The sequence below is a fragment of the Anguilla anguilla genome, chromosome 18 (genome assembly GCF_013347855.1).
Source record: "Anguilla anguilla isolate fAngAng1 chromosome 18, fAngAng1.pri, whole genome shotgun sequence".
In the NCBI taxonomy this organism is placed as follows: Eukaryota; Metazoa; Chordata; class Actinopteri; order Anguilliformes; family Anguillidae; genus Anguilla; species Anguilla anguilla.
Genome location: NC_049218.1, coordinates 15756107 through 15778781, shown reverse-complemented (window position 1 = coordinate 15778781; position 22675 = coordinate 15756107). Strand labels below are relative to the sequence as shown.

Genomic DNA, 22675 nt, shown 5'->3' with positions numbered 1-22675 from the left:
AGAAAGACCTGCTTCCTCACACAGATGGAAATGAATCTTTAATATGCTGAGAAGTTACTACAGTTCTAAAATGAAAAACAGTTTACAAAATAAATATAGATGTTGCAGTGAACTAATCACAAATGTTCACTAAATGTTTACTGAGTGGAGTTTCAGAGCAAATAAGGTCTGTGGACAGATGAAACCCGTGAACTTGCAGAGAAAAGCATTTTTCTGTCACCTCTGTGCTGGCTATAAACAAGTTGTGGAAGGTCATGCAGAGTTTTCCTCACGTAAAGACTGTATCAATAAAAATATTGTTCTGTCTAAACTTGAATTATGGACATACCAAGGTACTCGTGGTTTTCCTTCCTTTGCCAAGAATCAATTTGCCGTGTTAAACCGAGATATTTCTTCTTTCGTAATTATTAAAAAAAAAAAAAAAAAAACAGATTATGGTACATGGATGAAAACTATATTAGCCCATGATCACTACCTTTTATTTAAAAATCTTAAACAGGAAATGCTTTTAGAGCTAGTGATATGGGTATTAATATCTGCAATAAATCTGTAAATATTATTCCACATCCCGGGAGTAATATTAAAGTTAAACGGTGACAGACGTCATTCTGCATCAAGTTTCATATGCCTTATAAGTCTGTTTTTCTGCAGGGCCATTCACATGGCCCCTTTACATTCACATTAGTGTTATGACAAATGGCCACCTGCAGAATGGGTGAGAGCTTAATCAGATAAGACGTTCTCCTGTACCTTACCAACAATTGCAGCTTTAAATTCACTTCCATGTCCCAGTATTGAATGTGCGATCATATCTGCAACTCTGTCTCCACATTGCAGTTGATAATTTAAGCTCTGACCACAGGGTATTCATTTTATAGGGCCTTGGCATAGAATCATGGGTTCGTTGGAACTTTTAAAGTAAATTAGTCATAGTGATGATAAATTGCTCAATCCTCTGTGTTTCTCAAAGGCTCAGCTAAAACATCTGAGACCCAGTTTGCTTTTTCTAATCATTTCAAGATTTGTAAATTGTTATAATATGGAAGAAAAATAAAATATTGGTGCAACTTGGTTATGTTGTAATGTCTGCTTGTGATAACGATTTTATTGGCGAATTTAATAACTTATAAAATGCATTATAATAATGCCAAGCTTCTCAAATTTCAAACCCACATATCAAGTAGCGAAAGCAGTTTGGCGTCAGCATATAAACGTGCTAGAATTGTTAAGGTTACAACCTGATCTGTATGAGGCACATGCATATGTGCGGTAGTAACGGTGATTACGCAATCTTTCTCTGCAACAGTTCAGGCCATTTGCGTGCGATGCGTGGGGAACTTCACTCTGCCGAACTGAAATTTTCTGGCATCCTGACGTCGTTTGATTTCAGGAAACAATGACGCATAAAAGGGCTGGGTCTGAAGTGTTCTGTGGTGTAACTTTTCTCAAGTGAGCTTATTTTAGCTAAATTCAGATTCGAGAGTATAACGCTGTCGCTTGCCGCATTTGTAAGGATGGGACACTTGCCGAAAATATTGGTCGCTTTTTTGGTGTTCTGCTGGCTGGGACAAGATGCATTGGGTAGGCAATATTTTCAGATTCATATTTAATAATTAAACCTTAAAAATAATTTCCCGTTATAAACAAAGTGTTTAGAAACAGTACAATACTCGTAAATGTTATGTAAGCCACTAGTGCGATGTAGAGATGCACAGAGAAGATTTTCCGCCTAATTAATCCACGCAAGTAGAGGTTAGATTGTTACTTAGGCTTTGCGCAGTTTAACCCTCCTTTCATTACGAATATAATAATAATAATAATAATAATGTTATGTTCACATATATCCATTGACAATAAAGCCTTTTGAATGTAGTTAAATAATGGTTCATATCAGTAACAACCGCCACCAGTGCTTTTGTTATTAATAATACAGAAATACCCATTTGATGAAAAAGAATGAATGAAAATATATGTAGTATACATAAAGTCAGTAGAGGTTTGCCTTTATGATTTTACCTTTAGAAATGAGAACTAAAGGAGGTTCATCAGTTGTGTGGTGCTTTGTCATGTTCTACAGGAGCCCCCGCTAAAGGGAGATACATGTGGGTGAGATGCAGACCAGATGGCAGAAATGCAAACTGTGTGAAAGAGTGGGGTCCGTGGCTAAGCCTGCCTGGGCCCAGGGAACGCCTCCCTCCATCTGCGGTACAAGACATGTGAGTTTTCGTCAGAGATCACAGTGCGACATTGACAAAGCTGTACAGTGGAAACACATGTTGAAGCATGTCAAGTGAGCAAAATTTTTGCAACGTCTGGTAAGCATTTGCTCACATGTGTAAATGTTGTACCAAATCTTTTGGAAGTGATGTTGAGAAATAGCTGCAGAGGCAAAATGATAAAGTTGATCAAAAATGGAGTTGTTAAGGGAGTTGTTTTTCTGTCGTGGGAAGGCATGGTGTCCATACTCAAAAATCGTTTAACACGCTCTTTATCTCTGTAGCTGGGTGCGTTTATCACTCTTTTCCCCCCTTTCAAAATAATGGGCTTCATAATGTTGTAGAAACAAGTTTATTTTGTTCTTGCGAAAAGTTCTTGTGATGAAGAACTCATAGAACTTGATACCTCTGTTTTTTAGCTGCGACCGCAGCTGTCTGTCGGTTGGTTGGTTGGTTGGTCGATCCACAAAAGTGTCCCACCCCGTCGCGGCCACAGTTTTCGCCCCAGAAGGCTGAAATTTGTCATGAAGTTTGGTCATGACCGAAGGTAGAGCTGAGTAACTTTCAGGCAGATTGACCAAGAGGGGGCATGGCGATGGGTGTGACCTATCACATAAATGCGTATAACTCCCGAATGGATTCACAGATTTGCACAAGATTTTGTGGAAAGGTTTGTCATGAACCAACGAAGAGATCACGTGTTGGTGTGAGGGTGTGTGCATGGATGCATGCATACATGGATGCATTCGCGTGTGCGGTCGCAGCTATTGCGGATTCACACTTGTTTGTATGTATTGTTGATAAACAAGCCATGCTTACATGTGATTTCTAATTACCATAAGTACAATGGCATGTAGGGAATGAAGTGGGCAAAAATTACAGGTAAAGACAAATGTCAGAAAAGGAAAACTTTTTAAAAATTAAAATGCATTTTAACATTAAACTGATTATGCTTAGCAGCCATTTGATTGCCCATGGAGCTTTTCTGTAGTTCTAATCGCGTATGTGTGTCCCCTGGCTAAGATGCGGCAATGTTCACAGTAGAATGTTCAGTGTTAAATCAACTTTTACAGGGTACATGTGGTTCCTATTGGACTCATATGTACTCTGTTAGAGTTGGATTAACACTGGACATTTTACTGTGTTCAAAAGAGAACATCAGGCATTTCAGATGACCTGTGCAATAACAAGAGTAGTAATTCCTTCCATTCATGAACAATATCATGCTCTAATGCTAATTGTGTTTGGCAGCCCAGCAATATTTAATTTCTTTTTTCTGTGGATTGATAATGCGAAGCGATCCAACACATCAAGGAGTCTGCAGCTCATTGAAAGCTAATATATTCAGGATTTGCCATATATATCCAGCTGAAAGTCCCATTGGCCATGGTAGACAGTATCTGGTTATGGGGTGGAACTGTGTGTGATTGGTATGTGGGTCTCATACCAATCACACAGAGGTCATAAAGGCCTCTCTGGCAACCAATAAGGATTTATCGGCCATTTATCACTGTCAGAAAACAGGTCTGCTTGAGATCAGAAGATACGCACTGTTCTTATGGTTCCATTCGAGAAATCCTCTATTTTCACTCATTTACAGTTTAAATGCGGATTTTTATAGCACCGTTCCCTGATTAATTAAACAATCACACATTTTCATGAATAAGGTATGCCAAATAGGTTAATTTATTTGACTAAACAACTGATTCGATTAGATAACAAGAATAGTCTACTTTTTTGGTTTATGCAAAATCACATATATTATTTAACATTATAACATTTCATTAATATTAATTATTGACCTACTATAGTTATAGTGGTGTATAGGCCAATGCCATGTGGTCCTATAGCTGTAGTGCAAATTTTTATAATACACATGATAAAACTGAACCTCTACCCTGCCATATATCACATCTATTTCTCAAAGGAAGCTAATTTCATTGAAAACAAAAATCTGACTGTGTAAGGTATGCTGAAGCACTAATTGTCTTTTTTGTCAATGTGACAATGTAGATCAATTTTGTTACATCAGATTTTCTGAAAATGTAAAAAATCTTTAAACTTTTGTACCACCACTCTTAACTGGCTTCTGTTTTTTTTTTTTTTCATTTCTCCAGCATGAAGGCAAGCCTTGACTTGGACCTGCAGTCAACTGATGGTTCCGGGGAAAGTGGACTGTTTGTGGAGTCGAGTTTGGGAGACCAGTTAGCCACAGATTTGGGTTCAGGGGACCTGTCGTCCACAGACTGGGGTTCAGGGGACCAGTCGTCCACAGACTGGGGTTCAGGGGACCAGTTGTCCACAGACTGGGGTTCAGGGGACCAGTTGTCCATGGACTGGCAGGATCATGGGTTGTTCACCGCTGAAGGAAGGGTGCAGCTGATGGAGGGTAGTGGATCAGAAGGCAGTAGTTCAGAGGGCAGTGGATCAGCTGGCAGTAGTTTAGAGGGCAGTGGCTCTGTGCTTGACTACACAGAATAAGACTGTGCAACAACATCATAATATCTCCCACACACTTGAGCTACAGGAATATAAGTTTAAACTGTAACTCACTGGAACTACAGAAGGAAAATATGTAATCCTGTAGCTACCTGGAAAAACATGTACTATATCTGATGCTGTTTTTGTAGTGTGATATATATATATATTCAACAACCCCTCTCATGGTTAAATACTTTAAAAGTACTTTTTCATTCATGCCGTACTTTATTTTTGGCGTCATGTAGTTTGTAATAAATTTTTGCCAGTAATATGTTTGAGTGCAGAGCTTTTTACATAATGAGATTTGGGAATGTACCACCATGCGAAGGACACTTAAATACTGTATTGGATTTTTAAAAAGGTATATGGAGATGAATTTGCTGCTCCAATCTGTCTTTCTCACTTCATATAAACAATTTTATACCCAGGCAGATGGATCTGTATGGCATATACCATTTTACAATATTTCAGATTCTTTATGACTAACAGAATAAGCACACATACAAAACCTATTAAAATAAATATTTGAAGGACTTCTTTAGCAAATGGTATTTATCATAATTTATCATAAATGGTATTTCATTATATAATATCACAAAATGTAGTAGATTAGATTAAAACTCAACTCATATCAACAAGTCAGTATTTACAACCACCTGTTGCATTACCATTTTCTGCTTTCTGATATGTAAGGCCATCACAAATGGCACCAGAGCTACAATAGCTTGTTTATGGGTGGGACAAGTTGTTCTTCAGTGGAAGTCAAAGCAAGATGATTTCTCTTTCATTTATGTCAATGTAATGTTACAGTTCAGAACAAAGGTGTAAATTAAATATCCACTGTAAATGTAGGTGGTACCATTACATTAATGAGGTAGGGACGGAGATTAGACAGGCATAATGTGTATGTACTCTATGTATTTCTGTTTCTGTCACAAGGACGGAAATGAGACAAGCTTTTTTGGTATGAGCAATCAAACATTTTAGGGTAGTTGCAGACCAAGGTTGCTAAAGATAAGCCTACAATCTGGCAGTTTAACTCTGAAAAACAGATATGACCTGGATCAATGTCACATTCACAATCTGCTGACATGACGTGGCAAACCACAGTAAAAAAAAAAAAAAAAATTCCAATGATACAACAGCAATCTCTGAGAAACCCAAAAATGGCTTGTTCTTCCTGTGCCTTTTGAAAGCATCAGCAAGTTGGCAATTACTGATAGTAAGCATCTTATTCACACACTCTCCAGCTTTATCTCTTGGGTCTGGTTTCAAACCTCCCACCTCCCACCCACCTGAAAATATAAATTAATCAATCCATCAAGGTAACTCGAACAAACGTAAACCTGCACTGTGGAAAAAAGGTACGATACACGTCATATCATTTTTTCCCCCCACAAACTTACTCTCACGTTTGCAGTTTCGTCGGAATGTTTTCTTTGGTAGACTAATGCAAAAATTTCCATAACTCTAGTTTTTATCATAATAGCTCACTTCCTACTTATTTCCATTGAAACTAGAATACTACTTTTTCTGGTATAATGGTGTTGTTGACATGGACAGAATATCCAGTAGACTCATTTTGCTGTCGTTACTCTGTCCCTCCCTGGGTAAGATTCTATGGCTGGGACCTTGTCGTTTAACTCAGTTCGCTATGTATCACATCTATGCGGGGCGGTTATCGAGGACCGTGGTTTAACCCTGTAGCCGACTGTTAGACATAGCCTACTAAATTGTTCTGTCGTACTCGCAATTGCAACCATCACCTGTTTGTTGCAATGCATGCGTCGAAGCCCGGGACATAGGAACAACGCGGTACGTTGACTTTTATTTCGTATTGCTTTTCACACACTGCAGCTCAAGGTCAGCACCTACTGTACAGGACCCATATTGTAAAAGGGTTGAGAACCTCTGGCCATTGGCTTCATGGACTTTCCTCGCTCTGCCTATCGCTGTTGGTAGTCCCAAATTTCTATGTAGTAGGATATTATACGGTCGATGGTAAGCCCAACAGTTCATTGGGCATTAGACTTAATTTAGAGTAGTCTAGTTTCCCAGCGGCAGTCATATGACCGTCTGAGTCCCAGAGTCACATGACTGAGCAGGAATTGGGCTGGAGCTTTTACACCAGCGGAGATTACGGCTATATACTTTCTGGAAACAGATTGAAATGGTGAGTATCATCCGAATCGGCAAGGGCCGTATCATATGCAATAGCCTTGGTACCGCCAAGTAAGAATTGGTCTAGATAATAATCGCAGCTGGTAGACCTGTTAGATTTTTTATTATTGTTTTGATTGTTGTGCATGAGTGCCCGGCGGCCCGGGCGCGTCTTGGGCATGATTAGTTGAAGAGATGAGGTACTCGAGGCCCATATGTTACTGTACAACTCGCAAAACTCACTATTCTGGATGTCTTTACAAACAATTTCACTTTGTGATTTTAGTTCCTGCCCAACCAACTGGCTAAGTTAACCAGAAAACTAGTTTGAAACATAAATTCGCTAGCTAACATGTTTTAGCTATTTCGTTACACCGCTAGATTGCATGGATTGTGTCGATACTTCTGAGTGCACTGTAACTGTACTATAGATAGATAGTTAGCTATTTAATGTATCACGCTGTTTAGCGATATTTAGCTAAGTAGAAAATTCCAGTTGCTGTTTCTGGTTTACCAGCTAACTTAGCTACGGCTAAATCAGTACGCGTCAAAATGTTAGGTAAACCGTGCAACATAGCAACATTTTTGTAGTTTAATATTTCTTGACAAAGTTGTTAAGGTTGTGCGACAAAATTGCATTAATTAGCTGTTTCGTTATGATTGTTGTGACTTGTTTACTGAAAACCCAAAAATGCAGGTATACAGAATTATATTTTATTGATACGACATGGCTTTTCTGTTTTGTGTGTGAAAAGATGACTGTTTACATTTCTTTCTTTAAAATGTACTAACATGGCACACTTAAGTCAATACTGAAGACAAATGATGGGACATAACATGGACTCACCATGTGGGTCTACCCTGTATGTTCATTTAGCAATGTGGTAGCTCTAGGCATAGGCTACATTTTTTCAGATGCCAACACAGACCTTGAAGACTTTTGCAAACTGTCCACTATGGTAATTAAGTACTTATTCTAAATTGTATGTATTCTGGTATTTTGGCATATATCATAAGCCAAAGGGGTTTGTCTTGCAGTGAATTTCCTGACCAATATGTTTTTGGCTTTCCTGTCTGATATGGTGGACGTTTGACACCATCAGAAACGCTTCTTCAGTTAATCCGCATTTGCCGGCGCATTTCAGAGTTTCCTGGGTGGATTATTTGGACCAGTGTGTGAAATAGATGTCATCCTCAATGATGCGGAGACCAGGAAGATGGCAGAGCTCAAGACTGAAGAGGGGAAAATGGAAAAGCACTTCCTGTTTTATGATGGAGAGTCAGTTTCAGGGAAGGTGAGCCAGTATGAAAAGGACCAAAAGCTGTTTTGCTGCTTCACATGGTTTTATTCTCTCACATACTTGCTGTTAGAACAGCATCCACAGCATCTCATACCTCCCGTTATCAGACTTTTCTTCCTTTTTACAGTGAAACTAAAACTGTCTAGAGTTGGGATGCACAATATGGAATTTCTGGGGCTGATGTCAATAACCAGTATTTGTCTATGCATATTAGCCAATCCAAATTTTGTGTGCAAATCCAGACCTGTTCAGGAACTATGCTGGTGTGTTACTGATTCATGTTTACTGTATGTGTGTTACAGAGGCATTGTTATTGAATTGTTTTCTCTCTAGGTGAACTTCACTGTGAAACAGTCAGGGAAGAGACTAGAGCACCAGGGTATCCGAATCGAGTTTGTGGGTCAAATTGGTGCGTTTTGAATCCCATGACTTTGTGCTTACTGTGTCATTAAGTGGGTATGGTTATGTGATGGAAGTGTGTGTTTGCGTGTGTGTGCATGCACATGTGTGTGTGTGTGTGTGTGTGTGTGCATGCATGCTTACCTGCATACGTGAAAACTATTCCACAAGTATATGGCCCCTTTTGTGAGTAAATGTCTTAGCTGAGCATGTGGTCGTCATGTGAGGACAGCAGTGGTCTGTTGTACATTATGGCCTTACAATCTTAAACATTTAGGATCTTGAGCTGTGTTAAAGATCAGAGCCCTGTTAGCAGTTAGAGGGCCAAATAGACTATGTGTGATAACCCAACAATTTCAATAACTATATGCTGCCACTGCAGTTGAATTAGAAATGTTGACATGGCAACTTATGCAAAAACAGTTGATTTGACTGTGTCATCCTGCTTATTATCCCATATAATTAGTCTGCCATAATAATTTTCTGTGTGTGGACTGTTAGCACACTGACAGCAGTAATTTTTGTATATCCATCCAAGCTGCATTAACAACAGCTTGCTGTGATGATTCTGTAATCTGACACTTACTGCAGGGGTTCATAAACTGCACTGCAGCCTGTAGTGGCTGTTGGATAAAAGCATTAACCATTTACCATTGGGATCTTGAGAAAGAAAAGGATTCATCTTCAGAAAAAGAGGCCTGTTCTTATTTTTGTGTCTCCTTCCTGCCCCCTGTACTTGCAGAGCTGTTCAGTGATAAGAGCAACACGCATGAGTTTGTGAACCTGGTGAAGGAGCTTGCCTTGCCAGGAGAGCTGACGCACGACCGCAGCTACGACTTTGAGTTCATGCAGGTGGAGAAGCCTTATGAGTCCTACGTGGGAGCCAACGTCCGATTGAGGTACACTTGTATCACCCCTCTCGACCCTTTGGAACTCAATTTAATTTTATTTAACTGATTGTTATATTATAATTGGAGCTGGAATTGGTCAGTTTTTCTCCCACACATGGTTAGAGTTGGGCAAAAATGGTGTTCTGACGTTTAAAAAGATTGCTAATGTGGGTTTCAAAACTTCTCATCAAACCAAATGTCTAAAATATGCTGTTACTTGCTCAATATATTTCCCTTGCATGGGAGAATTATTTTTGTTAGCAGCAGCCTGGGAGTGAGATGTGTCAGATGATTTTGATTGGTAGTGAATAAGAGTACACTGTGCTTTTTATTTTCAAGAGCGTGCGCAGTATATTTTCAGCCTTTGATAGCAGCTTATTGTTTTATGGCCAGACCTACATCCAGCCTGTCAAGTACTCAGGATGCTGTTATTCTGCAAGTATTCTTTCAGTTGAGCATTAACTAGGACTTCCAGGATCTTGGAAGGTATAGAGAACTATAAGATCTGGACAATAATTGTCATCTCCATGACAGGTACTTCCTCAAAGTCACAATAGTTAGAAGACTATCAGACCTGGTGAAGGAGTACGACCTCATCGTCCATCAGCTGGCTACGTACCCCGACGTCAACAACTCCATCAAGATGGAAGTGGGCATTGAAGATTGCCTGCACATAGAGTTTGAATATAACAAGTCTAAGTGAGCAAACTGACATAGACTAAATATTGCATGCTGCCCACACAATACAAACTGCCCCCTGAATCAGTATATGTTGTGCACTCTGCTTGAGAGCTTGTGATGTTTAGATGAAGGGCATGAACAGATTATGGCTTAATTACTGACAGAAGAACAGAAAGAATACCCAAGTTACAAAATGCTGTTTGATTGTTATGAAGGTTCATATGTGTTCACATGTCAATATAAAGTTCCCGGTCTGTCTTTGCAGATACCATTTGAAAGATGTAATTGTGGGAAAGATCTACTTTCTATTGGTGAGAATCAAAATCCAGCACATGGAGCTACAATTAATCAAAAAGGAAATGACTGGAATAGGTGAGAGATGACAGAGAGAGAGAGCACATACACATTGTGAAATATTGTCAAGTTTGTGACCTGTTTCAAGCAGGTGTAGTAGCCTTTTATTAAGGGGGAAATAAAGATCAAATGATAGTGAGATTGTTTGGAAAATCGGACAGTAAAGAGATGCAGCTCTACCAAGTATTTCTACATGGGGTGGGGGATTGTACCAAAAAAATAAAAATATATTTTTTTTATCTTTGTAAGAACTTCTAAATGTTTTAATTTGTTTTTTTTAGGACCAAGTACAACCACTGAAACAGAAACTGTTGCGAAGTATGAGATTATGGACGGAGCTCCAGTCAAAGGTAGATGAAACAAAGAGAGACCTGATAAACTCGCTGTTGTCCCATCATATATTAGCATTAGTCCGTCTGTCGTCTTATGGTCCAGCTATGCCTAGTCAGTTGACTGGGTTTCTTTCATTAAGTGAAGTTTGGGGTCATAGTAGCCCTTAAAGTGCTTTTACTACAAATTTGCTGTTATGTGGTAGCTGACAGCTGACTACCCATACCACTGATTATTTAAGGGGATTGTGGTTACACTTTTTTTAAAAATGTTTAAACAATATCTTACCAATGTTTTCATGTTTCAGAAATCTTTATACTTTAAGATGAACCTCGTTGGCAGAAAAAATTTGTTTTATACATTGTTATGGTGTTGGTGTTTATATTGTACTCAGTACAGGTGACAACATTTCAAGAAAGTGAGAGCTTCAGAGTGGTTACTTGAAGACCCCGTGAAATTGTTTTGGAACCCAACACTAAATTATTGCTCTTTTCCTAGGGGAGTCCATTCCAATCCGGCTGTTCCTGGCAGGCTATGACCTTACTGCCACCATGAGGGACGTTAATAAGAAGTTCTCGGTTCGCTACTTCCTCAACCTGGTGCTGGTGGACGAGGAGGACAGGCGATATTTCAAACAGCAGGTGCAGACCAGTATTTGACTGACTTTGCTTTTCAGGAATCTTGCCTTACTTTTTGTTATTTTATTTTGTTTTATCGGAACCTGACTAAAAACTGACCAGAAAGTCACAGATTCACATCATGGATTAGGCAGTGCCTATTTAAACTTTGAGCAATGTTCTTATTATGAATTGCCAATGTACAGATAACTTTTATCTTGTTTTAAATTTTATGCAGTGCAGATACACAAAATGTCAGATTTAAGTAATAAATGTGTTCACTTTTTTTTTTTGTTAGTGTTTTGGATAAATCGGAAGAATACACTTTTAATGGTCTTCACTGTGAATTTGATTAAAAGAAAGTAATCCTTGCCTGGAGAAAAAAAATCTCAGACCACTTCTAAGACATGTTGTTTCCCTGTGGTCTGCAGGAGGTTGTTTTGTGGAGAAAGGCCCCTGAGAAACTAAGAAAGCGCAACTTCCATCAGCGCTACGAGCCTTCAGAACCGAGACCAGACCTACCTGGGGAACAGCCTGAGATGTGAAGAGACCAGAGGGAGGGGCAGTGTGGGCAGGGACTGCAGAGCAACCAACTGGAAGGAAGGCCATACAAACCACCCCCCCCCCCCCCCACAGAGAGGACAAATGAGGCAGGCCAAAAACATGACTACATGCCACCGCTTCATGAAGCCTTCTTTTCTGTCCAGTTCTGCCGTGTTCTCTAAAAACAAAGTGCTCTGTTTGCACATACAGACTGTTCTGTACAAAACAAACAACAAAAAATAGAAAACACTGGAACATTTGAAAGCAACCGTTTCTACTGTATCGCTCATTTGTCCCCCAAAGAGTTACACCTGGTTATTCAAAAAAACTAAATGCAAAGAGAAATATGTTTCAAAACTTCACAAACTTAGTAGAATGTTCCGGTGCATGTAGGCTGGTTAATTTATGTGAGCATAAAGCATTATGATGTCTTACACAACCCTTTGGACCCTGCCATGGTGAACACACTACCTGACAACAAGCATGCACTAATGTCACATTAGAGACGTAAACAAATTATATAAAGTGTCCTAACTTATTTAGCATTTATGTTTGTGATTTATGTTTTTTTCCTCATTTAACTAATTGTTACATTGCAAAAAAACGGGTTCAATTTTAAATGTTTCTCAGAACATAAAATATATTTGTTGTGTTACGGCAAGTTGTGTTACAAGAGACATTGGAACATACAGGAAGAATGTGGTAGTGGAATTCTGGGGAATCTATGGAGCTCTGTCTGGAAAGATCTGCCACAAGCAGACCAACAACTTAAAAACCCACCTCAAATTAACTTTATTGATCAATGTTTAATTTTGTTTTCTGTGTACACCATGCTGTTTGTGGAATTATGGATGGGAACTTAATCTCTTCTATTTGTGCCCTTGTTATGAAGAAGAATATGATTACTTTTCGAGCATAGGGCTGCTGTAGTGCTCAGACAAGCCCGAACAGAATTCCTTTGTGTATTGTGGTCTTAATTCCTTACGGCCACACAGGGACAGTCTTCATTCCTTTCTCATTGTATGCAAGTGCCTGCAAGGAACTGATGAAACGGTTATGCCAAATACTCTGCTGGCTACGTGCATGTCCACCCCATTTTTACCATCATTAAAACAATGTGAAATCAGTGACATTTAACATTGTACGTAGCATTTATCCATACATGTATTCACCTGTGCACAATAAACTTCAGATTTATACTGATGTGGGAACTTCATCTTTGCCCAGTGTCCGCCATTAGTGCCCTAGAACAGAGGGCATGCGGGTTAGATGACCTAATTGCACTTAGCCAGCAAAATTAGTTTGTGAAGCTAATTGAAAAGAAACCATATATGTAGCTTTCTTCAGCTTGCTAAAAATGTAGTCATTTTCAGCATGTAGCTGGTTTAATTTCTCACTAATATTTGTTGTAACAAATATACATCTTTGTTATTTATTGGTGTAATTTGCTTTATGACATTTTGGTTATGTGTAAAAACACTTCACCCATTAAAAATAAAGATGTTTTTCAGAAGTATCAGAGAAAAAGATATTTTAATGTCTACTACAGGTGGAAACTTGTATTCGCCATGTGGTGCTTTCTTTTGAAATTGCAAAACCACTTGAGATAAAACACATCCTCGGTTAAGCCTTAATTTCATCGGGTCTGTAGGTATAACTCGTGATGGGGCACAATATCTCATCAAACTTAATTCCGATGGTGCATTTTTTATTCCTAAATTTAAGAATCCAACATCTTAATTGTTCCTCAATTTTACGTCTTTGAAAAAAAAACGTAGTATTTAATTTAAGAACAGACAGTAGTATTTATGAGTACACAAAGAGAATCCATGGCTGCCGCTTCACAAAGGATCTGATTGGAGGTTTTAGTCTCGCGTCTGTCGAACACACGCAAATGATAATGTAGTGGGACTTCAACTCCCTTTCTAAACTGCGCAGATTATGACGCGTCGGAACAGTGTGCGCATGTCTGAATAATTGGCACCATGGTTTAGAGCAGACGCCTTTTATCAATTCGAATATCAATATCCAGTAATAAAGGACTGAATGTTTTTTATTGCAAAATCTAAATATAACTTTGTTTAAAAAAAACATATCTTAATATATGTAATGTAATCTGTTGTTCAGTATTCTGCGCAATTTACAACTGGCATATTTTTGAACACCATGTTCAAAAAAGGTCCTATACCACGTTGTTATGCAGAACGTCCTTTGACTGAAATGTTGTGATAGCTGCAGTATAAGATCTGAAGTTGTTGATTTGTAAATATGGTAAAATAAATATAGGGTCTAATAAAGGCTCCTGATCCTCACGTGTTGAGATGTCGGCGCATCGCTGCATGGTCCTGCTTTCGCGGGCCAAACCGCTCGTTAAAACGCTATCTTTTCGTAACTCTGCGGCTGCCATGCTTGGTCGTTGGGACAGTGGACAGGTTCACAGACATTTACGTTCTGTGTTTTCGAGTCGAAATGTCTCTTCGAACAGTTCGTCCCGGCCTCCGGATACTTCGCTTTTCGTCCCTCTGGACATCAAAAGTGATCAGACGAGCGATGGAACTGTTGGAGCTGAGCTCACGCAACCTCTGGACAAAAGTAATGTAACGTCGATATTTGCCTACATTTGTAATTGTTTATGTTTTGGTGGTCGAAATCAAATTGTGCATGTTTAGTACATATTGTCTCGTGTTATTTTGTTTGTTAACTTAATGCATTACTATCTTGGATGAATGCATAATGTTTTATTTGGCGCCAGTATGATTTACTGTAATGGCTGTCATGCTGCAAGCTGTAAAAAATCAGCATTTGGTGTTTGCTTGGTGGCTGATTTGAAATGTTTATACTTTGCAGGCGAACTTCTTAAAGTATTGAACAGATTCTACAAAAGGAGAGAGATGCAAAGACTAGCAGCCGAACACGGTTTAGACGGTGAGGAGGTTTTGTTAAGAATGACATTTTCAGCAAATGTAGTGGTAATACTCTGATGCTTCAGGAAATCTGTTTTCACGGTGGTTATTTCAGGGTGTTTGTATTTTAAGAAAATTATTATACAATTCAAGTTTTTTTTAAGCCATATTTAAATATGGACAGTCTGGAGCCGTTGTGATAAAATGAATTAATAGACTAGCTTGAATATGGATACTCAAATACGCACTTATATTTCTCTCAGCCCGGCTCTTCCACCAGGCCTTCATTAGTTTCAGGAAGTATGTTTTGGAAATGGGAACACTCAGTGCCGATCTTCACATAATCCTCAATGACATTTGCTGCGGAGCTGGTAAGTACAACAGCAGCAAACCCTCAAAAATATCAAATGGCCTTTCAAATTCAGAAAAAAACTTGAATCTAGTTTGAATAATTTGACCCCACTCATCATTGCTTTGTATACATTTATATAATGACTGTTAGATATTATCTTTTTTACATGTGTTTCAGGACATGTAGATGACATTTATCCATACTTCATGAGACATGCTAAACAGATTTTTCCTATGTTGGACTGCATGGATGATCTGCGCAAGATCAGTGATTTACGTGTGCCGGCTGATTGGTAGGTGCTACAGCTTCGCATTGCCCTTTTGCTTTTATTTTATTTCAAATGCAAAATGAGAGAGTTTATCTAGGTGCTGCCCACTATGTACTGACTGAAGTGAAGTGAAATTTGTTTTGTATTCAGTTTGTTTCTGTACTCGCTCTTTAACATGTATCCAGTAAAATACTTGAGCGATTGAACACTTTAAGAACATAAGATTGATTGATGGTGAGCCAATCTGGTGAAGTATCTAGTACAGGTTACTCAGACTCTGGCCCTGGAAGACTACAGTGTCTGCATAATTTTAAGATTTCAGCAGCCAGTGTAGGCCTTGTTGAAACAATGGGTTGGGCCAATCAATAACTTAATTTTATCTCTTAATTGCGACAAAAGCTGACTTACCTTACAACTTTTTGCAATTGATGTTTGAGGCCTCATAGTACCCAGCACTGTGCCAAAGCTAGTATTCTATGTGGTCAATTATAGCAGATTCTGTTTACCATTTACCACTGAGTCATTTTGTGTCATGGCATTGCAGCATAATGATTAGGAAACTTGTCTTGCAACTTGAACATTGCTGGTTCAACACCCAGGTGGGGCATTTTGTTTGAATCTTTGAGCAGGGTACTGAACATGAATTACGTTTGTAAATGTCCAGCTGTATCAATGGATTGTAAGTAAAGAATTTGAGCTTTGTGATTCTGTCTGGCTGAGATTGTCTTGTAAATGCCGAAAAGGTACCCGGAGGCTCGTGCAATCCAGAGAAAGGTTGTCTTCCACGCTGGCCCCACCAACAGTGGAAAAACCCACCATGCCATTCAGAGATACCTGACAGCAAAGTCCGGGGTCTACTGTGGGCCACTGAAGCTTCTGGCACATGAGATCTTTGAGAAAAGCAATAATGCTGTAAGTGCCTCTCTTTTTCTTTAAGAAAGATATCTCTCAGTCATTTGGCTGGCATTTACCCTTTACTTGCCACGAGGGCATTGCAGATGGTCAGAGGAGAGCTGTTGTTTCAGTATGTGTGTGATAATTTAGTGGGATGGTGACTCTGAATGTGTTTGTGATGTATTGTCAGGAGGGAGGTGGTGTTTCAGTATGTGTGTGATTTGCCATATTTGCAGCAGGGAGCTGGTGTTTCACTGTGTGTGTGTGATGTCTTAGCCACGTAACAGTGTTTCAACACTTATGTTTGGTGTACTGCAGGATGATGGAACATGTGCTCGAGTATGTATACAGTGTTTTAGCAAAGGGAAAGAACTTTTGTTAACGTTTGTGATGTATTAACATGGGTGGGTGTTAGTACGTGTTTGATGTATTAGCAGGGGGAGAGTATGAGCCTGTGTGTGATGTACAGTATTATCAGGGGGATGGTATTGGCCTGTGTAATGTATTAGCAATTGGTGGATTTTACCATATGTATGATGTATTTTGAGGGATAGGACATTAGCCTGTGTCTTATATAATAGCAGGGGGAGGATATTAACCAGTGTCTGATGAATTAGCAGGGGTTGAGTACTGGGTATTAGCATGTGTGTGATGTATTGGCAGGGGGAGGGTATTACCAGTGTGTGATATATTACTATGTGTGATGTACTAGCAGGGGGAGGGTATTAAACTGTGTGTGTACATTTCCCACAGGGTGTGCCATGTGACTTGGTGACAGGAGAGGAGCGAACCTTTGTAGACCCAGAGGGCAGACAGGCTGGTCATGTAGCCTGCACCATTGAGATGTGTAGTGCTACAACCCCATGTAAGTTCCCCGTTTGGAGTTTTAAGTGCAATCATTTTAATGCGAATTTTGTTGAAATTGTAGGGGTTTTTTCATGCTATGAAATGAAGAAAAATGGGTGAACTTGTCCTTGTGTGTACTCCTGGTAGTTGAAGTCGCTGTTATTGATGAGATCCAGATGATTCGGGACCCGTCGCGTGGCTGGGCCTGGACCAGAGCTTTGTTAGGTACCGTAAGTCACTTTGTCTCAAAGCCACTACTCAGCTAACACAAAGCATTCTCACTGTTTCTGCATTGTAGTAGCAATATTATAACATTGACAAAATGTTCCATTAACATCATGAGAACATTTTGTGTTAGCTGGGTGGGTGGCTCCAGCTGGAATAAAAACACTAATTTGCATGTGGTTTGTTTGTGTGTCTCACTGCTCCTGGAACAGGATATCTCGTATGTCTTCCTGTTGGACTGAAATGACCAACCCAGGTCCTGGACATCCCCCGGTCTGCTGGTTCATATTGGTATTCTGCACTTAACTGATCGATTAAAGTAGATTATTACGCGGTTAACTCACCTCACCTGATTTCTTGGGTCGAAAGTGGTTGTTGTATTTAAGGTTAAAACAAAAACCAAAGTCCCTGCGGCTCCCCAGGACCTGGGTTGGCCACCCCTGGACTAAGGCTTCGTAGCCCTAGTTCAAGAAGAAGTTTACATTTTTGCCATTTAGCCAGACACTCTTATCCAGAGCAATGTATAGCTTCAATTATTTTTTTGTTTATATACCAACTATTTATACCGCTGGATATTTACTGAAGAAATTTGGATTAAGCACCCTGCTCCAGGGCACAACGGCAGTTCCTCACCTGGGATTGGGGAACCTACAACCTTGCAGCAGCAGCATGGTTGCTTTCTTTGCCAGTCATCTCTGTACCCATTTACATTCTCACCACAAGGCAGATTATTAATGTTGAATGCTGTTAAGATCACACAGGTTTGTTGTCGAAAAATGATGCCTTCTCCTCCTTCACAGTACCTTGTATTTAGGTGGATGTTGACACTTTTTCAAAATATAACTTGAAAACTGATCAGACTCTTTAGTTTCCTTTCTTATTCAGGTGTTCTGGACTACTGGATTTTCATACATGTTATGTACGTAATGTTATCTGAGGAGAGTGGATTCAGCCCTTCGTGTTGAGGTGCAGTCAGAGACACGCCTGTGTGTTCCTCAGGCTCTTATGCTCAAGAGTGTCCTGCAGGGACCCTGCTGTTTCTGTGTGAACAGCCTGTGTGAGACTTTCGTGTCTCATGGTGACTCTGCTTGTGAACAGGTCTGTGTGCGGAGGAGATCCACGTATGTGGCGAGACGGCAGCCATTGACTTTATAACTGAGCTCCTGTACACCACGGGGGAGGAGGTGGAGGTGAGTCTGGGAAATGTAGTCTCCATCAACCCTGTTCATACAACCAGACTTTTATGCTAATGCAAAGTATTTCTCACTATGCATTGAGACACCTGTAGATAAGTATTATATATAAAAATTATGAAAGTATTAAAATCCCTGTAGGTTTTTATGTATGATGCCCTTCTCTTAAGACAACTTCTCACTCCAGAGCCTAAGGGTTCTGGGCTTTCACTTTCACTTGATTTTCCTTGATTGAAACATTTGAAAAATTATGCTAATCAGTGAAGTGTGTTATTCATTCTGTGTAATGTGCCATTTGAAATGCTTGGTTCTGAGATGTTTCTCCTCCTTCCAAGGTTCGTAATTACGAGAGGCTGACGCCCTTCTCGCTACTGGACCAAGCTGTGGAGTCTCTGGACAACCTCCGGCCGGGGGACTGCATCGTCTGCTTCAGCAAGAACGACATCTACAGCCTCAGCCGGCAGATTGAGGTCCGGGGGCTGGAATGTGCAGTCATCTATGGCAGTTTGCCGCCTGGTGAGTCACTCTCATAGTCACTGTTTCAACCTGCCCATCATCATTCCATGCCCTGCCAATCACCTGAGTGGTGTTTATAGTTCCTTACTCATTTAAATATTTGGTCAATAGGCACCAAATTGTCTCAAGCTAAGAAGTTCAATGACCCAGACGACCCGTGCAAGATCCTGATTGCCACAGACGCCATCGGGATGGGATTAAACTTGTGAGTATCTGACAGGAGCACCAGGGGGCGCTGTTTCACAGCCGTGCAGAGGATGTTCATGTACTTATTTCAATAATGTTAAAAGGACAAAAATCCTGCTCTGCCCCCCCTTCCATGCAGGAGTATAAAGCGCATCATCTTTAATTCCCTGAAGAAGCCCACCATCAATGAGAAGGGAGAGAAGGAGATGGACACCATCAGCACCTCGCAGGCCCTGCAGATCTCCGGAAGAGCCGGCCGCTTCAGTTCCATGTTTAAGGAGGGCGAGGTCACCACCATGCACCGCGACGACCTTCCCGTGCTCAAAGAGATCCTCAGCCGCACAGTGGAGCCCATCGAGGTCAGGGAGGGGCCTGCGTCTTCTGCTGCTTGTTACCATTCCCTGTTATTGATTATCTACAGTCTGGTGCCATCATAATTCATACCTGTGTGTCATAAGTGTATCGCTCTGTCTGACAGTGATGTGTGTCCTCTCTTCATCACTGTAGGCCGCAGGACTGCACCCCACTGCTGAACAGATTGAGATGTTTGCCTATCACCTACCACAGGCCACCCTCTCCAATCTCATTGTAAGTCCAGATGTAGAGGGGTGGACTCATAATGAAGGACTGATGGTCCGTGATGGCCTGTGTGAACAGTGTAACATGTTTTGTTTTTTTTGGTGTGGTTCTTACATCGGTTAATCTGACAGTATTTATGTAAATATCCATATGGCCATTGGAGGAGCATTAACAGGGCATTGCTGTAAAATAGCATGCATGCTGTGTCAGCCTACCCTGTATAAATAAAGGTTAATAAGATTAACTCTGTGCTACACTGTTAGTATCGTGTTCTCTACGTGGTAATGAGCAAATTTATTGGCCATCACACAAGCATTTTTGACATAAGGGTTCCTTGTGAATTTGTGTGAAGGTAAGTAATAACTTGGAGTTGATTTCATTTTGTGTTCCGCTCCCCAACAGGACATATTTGTGAGCTTGTCCCAGGTGGACGGAATGTACTTCGTCTGCAACATTGACGACTTTAAGTTCCTGGCCGACATGATTCAGCACATTCCATTAAACCTGCGTTCTCGATATGTTTTCTGCACCGCGCCAATCAACAAGAAGCAACCATTCGTCTGTACCTCCTTCTTGAAGGTAAGACCAGCAGGCCATGTCAGAGCTGAGTTCTCCTCGTGCAGTGAATCACAGAGCTGATCTCTCATACAGTGAATTGCAGGGCTTATCTCTCATGCAGTGAATCGCAGGACTGAGCTCCCTTCTTTTTCCAAAAGACGTTTTTGCATGTGGACAGGTGTTCATAACTCCAATTCCGTGTGGTCTCTTTAGCATTATGGGAGACCTGATGTCGTGTCTTGGTAGTGCTACTAGTAAATGTTTACCTGCCCATATTTGGCATTGGCCGTGTACTGGACTGAGAGCCAGTGGCCACGTTTGGCTGCTGCAGACAGGGAATGAGCAGTTTAATGTGGTTGTTTTGGTGACTTTGCTTTTCTGCAGTTTGCTCGGCAGTTTAGCAGAGATGAGCCTCTAACATTCGACTGGGTGTGCCGCCACATTGCCTGGCCCCTGGCCACACCTCGCAATATCAAGGACCTGGTGCACCTGGAGGCTGTCCATGATGTTCTGGACCTGTACCTGTGGCTCAGGTAACCGCGCCTTACACGGGAGATGTGCTTCTGTCGCAACATGACCTTTTTTTTTTTACATGTGTTTTTAATGTGAAATATTTACTGACTAACGGGGCAGTATTGCTAATATCCCACTGTCACATACAGTTACCGCTTCATGGACATGTTCCCGGATGCAAACCTGGTCCGGAACGCGCAGAAAGAGCTGGATGCCACAATCCAGGAGGGCGTGCGGAACATCACAGGGCTCATCCGCGCTTCGGAACGCCAGGCCGGCGCCCCCGCCTCCCTGTCCTCGGAGCCCAACGGCCCCCGGGCGCTGGCCCATAGGAAGGGGCGTGCCTCCAAAGCTCTGGGTGCGCAGGCGGACGGGTGGGGCGCGGACAGCTCCCTCAGCTCCCGTCTGCTGCAGGACGGCCTGCTGACCCCTGACCTCCTCCAGCGGCTGCAGAGGGAGTGGCTGGAACAGCAGCGGCCCCATGGGAAAGCTGGAGAGCCCAGCGCAGCCATGACTAGCCAGAACAAGGTCAAGAGAAAGAAGAAGAAATGACGATGGGGTGGGGGGGAGGAGGGGGGGCCTTTTATAGTTTTTTAAAGAGAAGACTATGATTTATAATATTGTTAGTCTCCTCCTTTGGTCTTTATTATGAAAGCAGGCAGATTGTCATGCTGTCCAGAGAGCGCACAGTATAGAAAATTTGGTCTTCAAATCATCCACAGCACATAATGCTATCTATATTAAACATGTCCTTTTGTTGACATGAGTTAAAGTTCAGGGTTGAAGATAAAGGTTAACATATCTCCTGTTCCCCCAACTTTAATGTGGCTAACAGGTTCTGCACTTCTCTTGTAGCATCATTGGAACATGATTGTTTTCGATGTAAAAACATGAACTGACTCCTGGAGCAATGTTAAAATAACACTAGAAGTGCATCAACAGTAGGGATTTTACTCATTTATAAAAAATAATTGATTCAGAATCCATTTTGGCTATAGTATTCTGAAAAGCTGCTTGTGTGCATCCATTTGTCCTTTAAACACAGGCTTTGACTAACTATGCCAAGCAGTAGTTACTTTCTTCAGATTGTCCAATTCAACCGTCACTAAAACAAACTGCCCAAATTGAGTGTGTGAGTAGGAAGTAACACTTGCATTTACTAGAAAGTAAAAGGCGGTTGTTGATTGAACACAGGCCAGAGTTAAGGGCAGTTGTTAATTGGATACAGGTTACACGCACTCTTTTAAACCAAGGTTGCAGTCGCATGAAGATGCTGGGGACCTTTACAGGGACCAGGCATTCGTTTTTTTTTAATACAAACACACCCTTGGAAAAGTCTGATAAAATGAGCCTCGCTGAACTGGACTGAAAAATGAATGAAGTGAACTTTGCTCTGAAAAACCATGTCTGTTTAGTCATGGTGCTTCTGAGTGCCTCCCTGTAGAAATGTGAGGGGAGCTCACATTGCATAAAGACCTGGAGGTGTCCGTTTTGTAAAATTTAAATGAGTAAACATAACTGTCATTAAACAAGCTCTGGTTTAATTTATTCTATTCCTTTAGTGGACTGGTACTGGTAAACAGCAGGTCAAATTTAAACAACTGGATGTCGAGTTGTTTCATTAAGGGAGAATGTGTGGTGTTACTTTGATTTTCAAGCCTGTCATGGAT

General features: G+C 40.8%; 3 protein-coding genes across 3 annotated transcripts; all 3 read left to right on the top strand.

Moving 5' to 3' along the window:
- Positions 1 to 1435: 1435 nt before the first annotated feature.
- On the top strand, positions 1436 to 4970 carry srgn (serglycin). The gene is made up of 3 exons (XM_035400695.1): positions 1436 to 1581; positions 2078 to 2216; positions 4334 to 4970. The coding sequence occupies exons 1-3, from the start codon at positions 1515 to 1517 to the stop codon at positions 4695 to 4697; spliced, it is 570 nt and encodes a 189-aa protein (XP_035256586.1). The 5' UTR covers positions 1436 to 1514; the 3' UTR covers positions 4698 to 4970.
- A 1640-nt stretch (positions 4971 to 6610) lies between these two features.
- Positions 6611 to 13175, top strand: vps26a (VPS26, retromer complex component A). Its single transcript, XM_035400694.1, has 9 exons — positions 6611 to 6870; positions 8003 to 8152; positions 8492 to 8567; positions 9300 to 9456; positions 9982 to 10146; positions 10394 to 10500; positions 10764 to 10832; positions 11311 to 11453; positions 11861 to 13175. Exons 1-9 carry the CDS (start codon positions 6868 to 6870, stop codon positions 11972 to 11974), a joined length of 984 nt encoding a protein of 327 aa, XP_035256585.1. The 5' UTR covers positions 6611 to 6867; the 3' UTR covers positions 11975 to 13175.
- A 775-nt stretch (positions 13176 to 13950) lies between these two features.
- On the top strand, positions 13951 to 22553 carry supv3l1 (SUV3-like helicase). The gene is made up of 15 exons (XM_035401088.1): positions 13951 to 14564; positions 14820 to 14897; positions 15139 to 15246; positions 15405 to 15519; positions 16239 to 16407; positions 17143 to 17254; positions 17383 to 17460; positions 18559 to 18650; positions 18989 to 19169; positions 19281 to 19374; positions 19495 to 19714; positions 19863 to 19943; positions 20337 to 20513; positions 20877 to 21025; positions 21155 to 22553. Exons 1-15 carry the CDS (start codon positions 14294 to 14296, stop codon positions 21555 to 21557), a joined length of 2328 nt encoding a protein of 775 aa, XP_035256979.1. The 5' UTR covers positions 13951 to 14293; the 3' UTR covers positions 21558 to 22553.
- Positions 22554 to 22675: the final 122 nt, after the last annotated feature.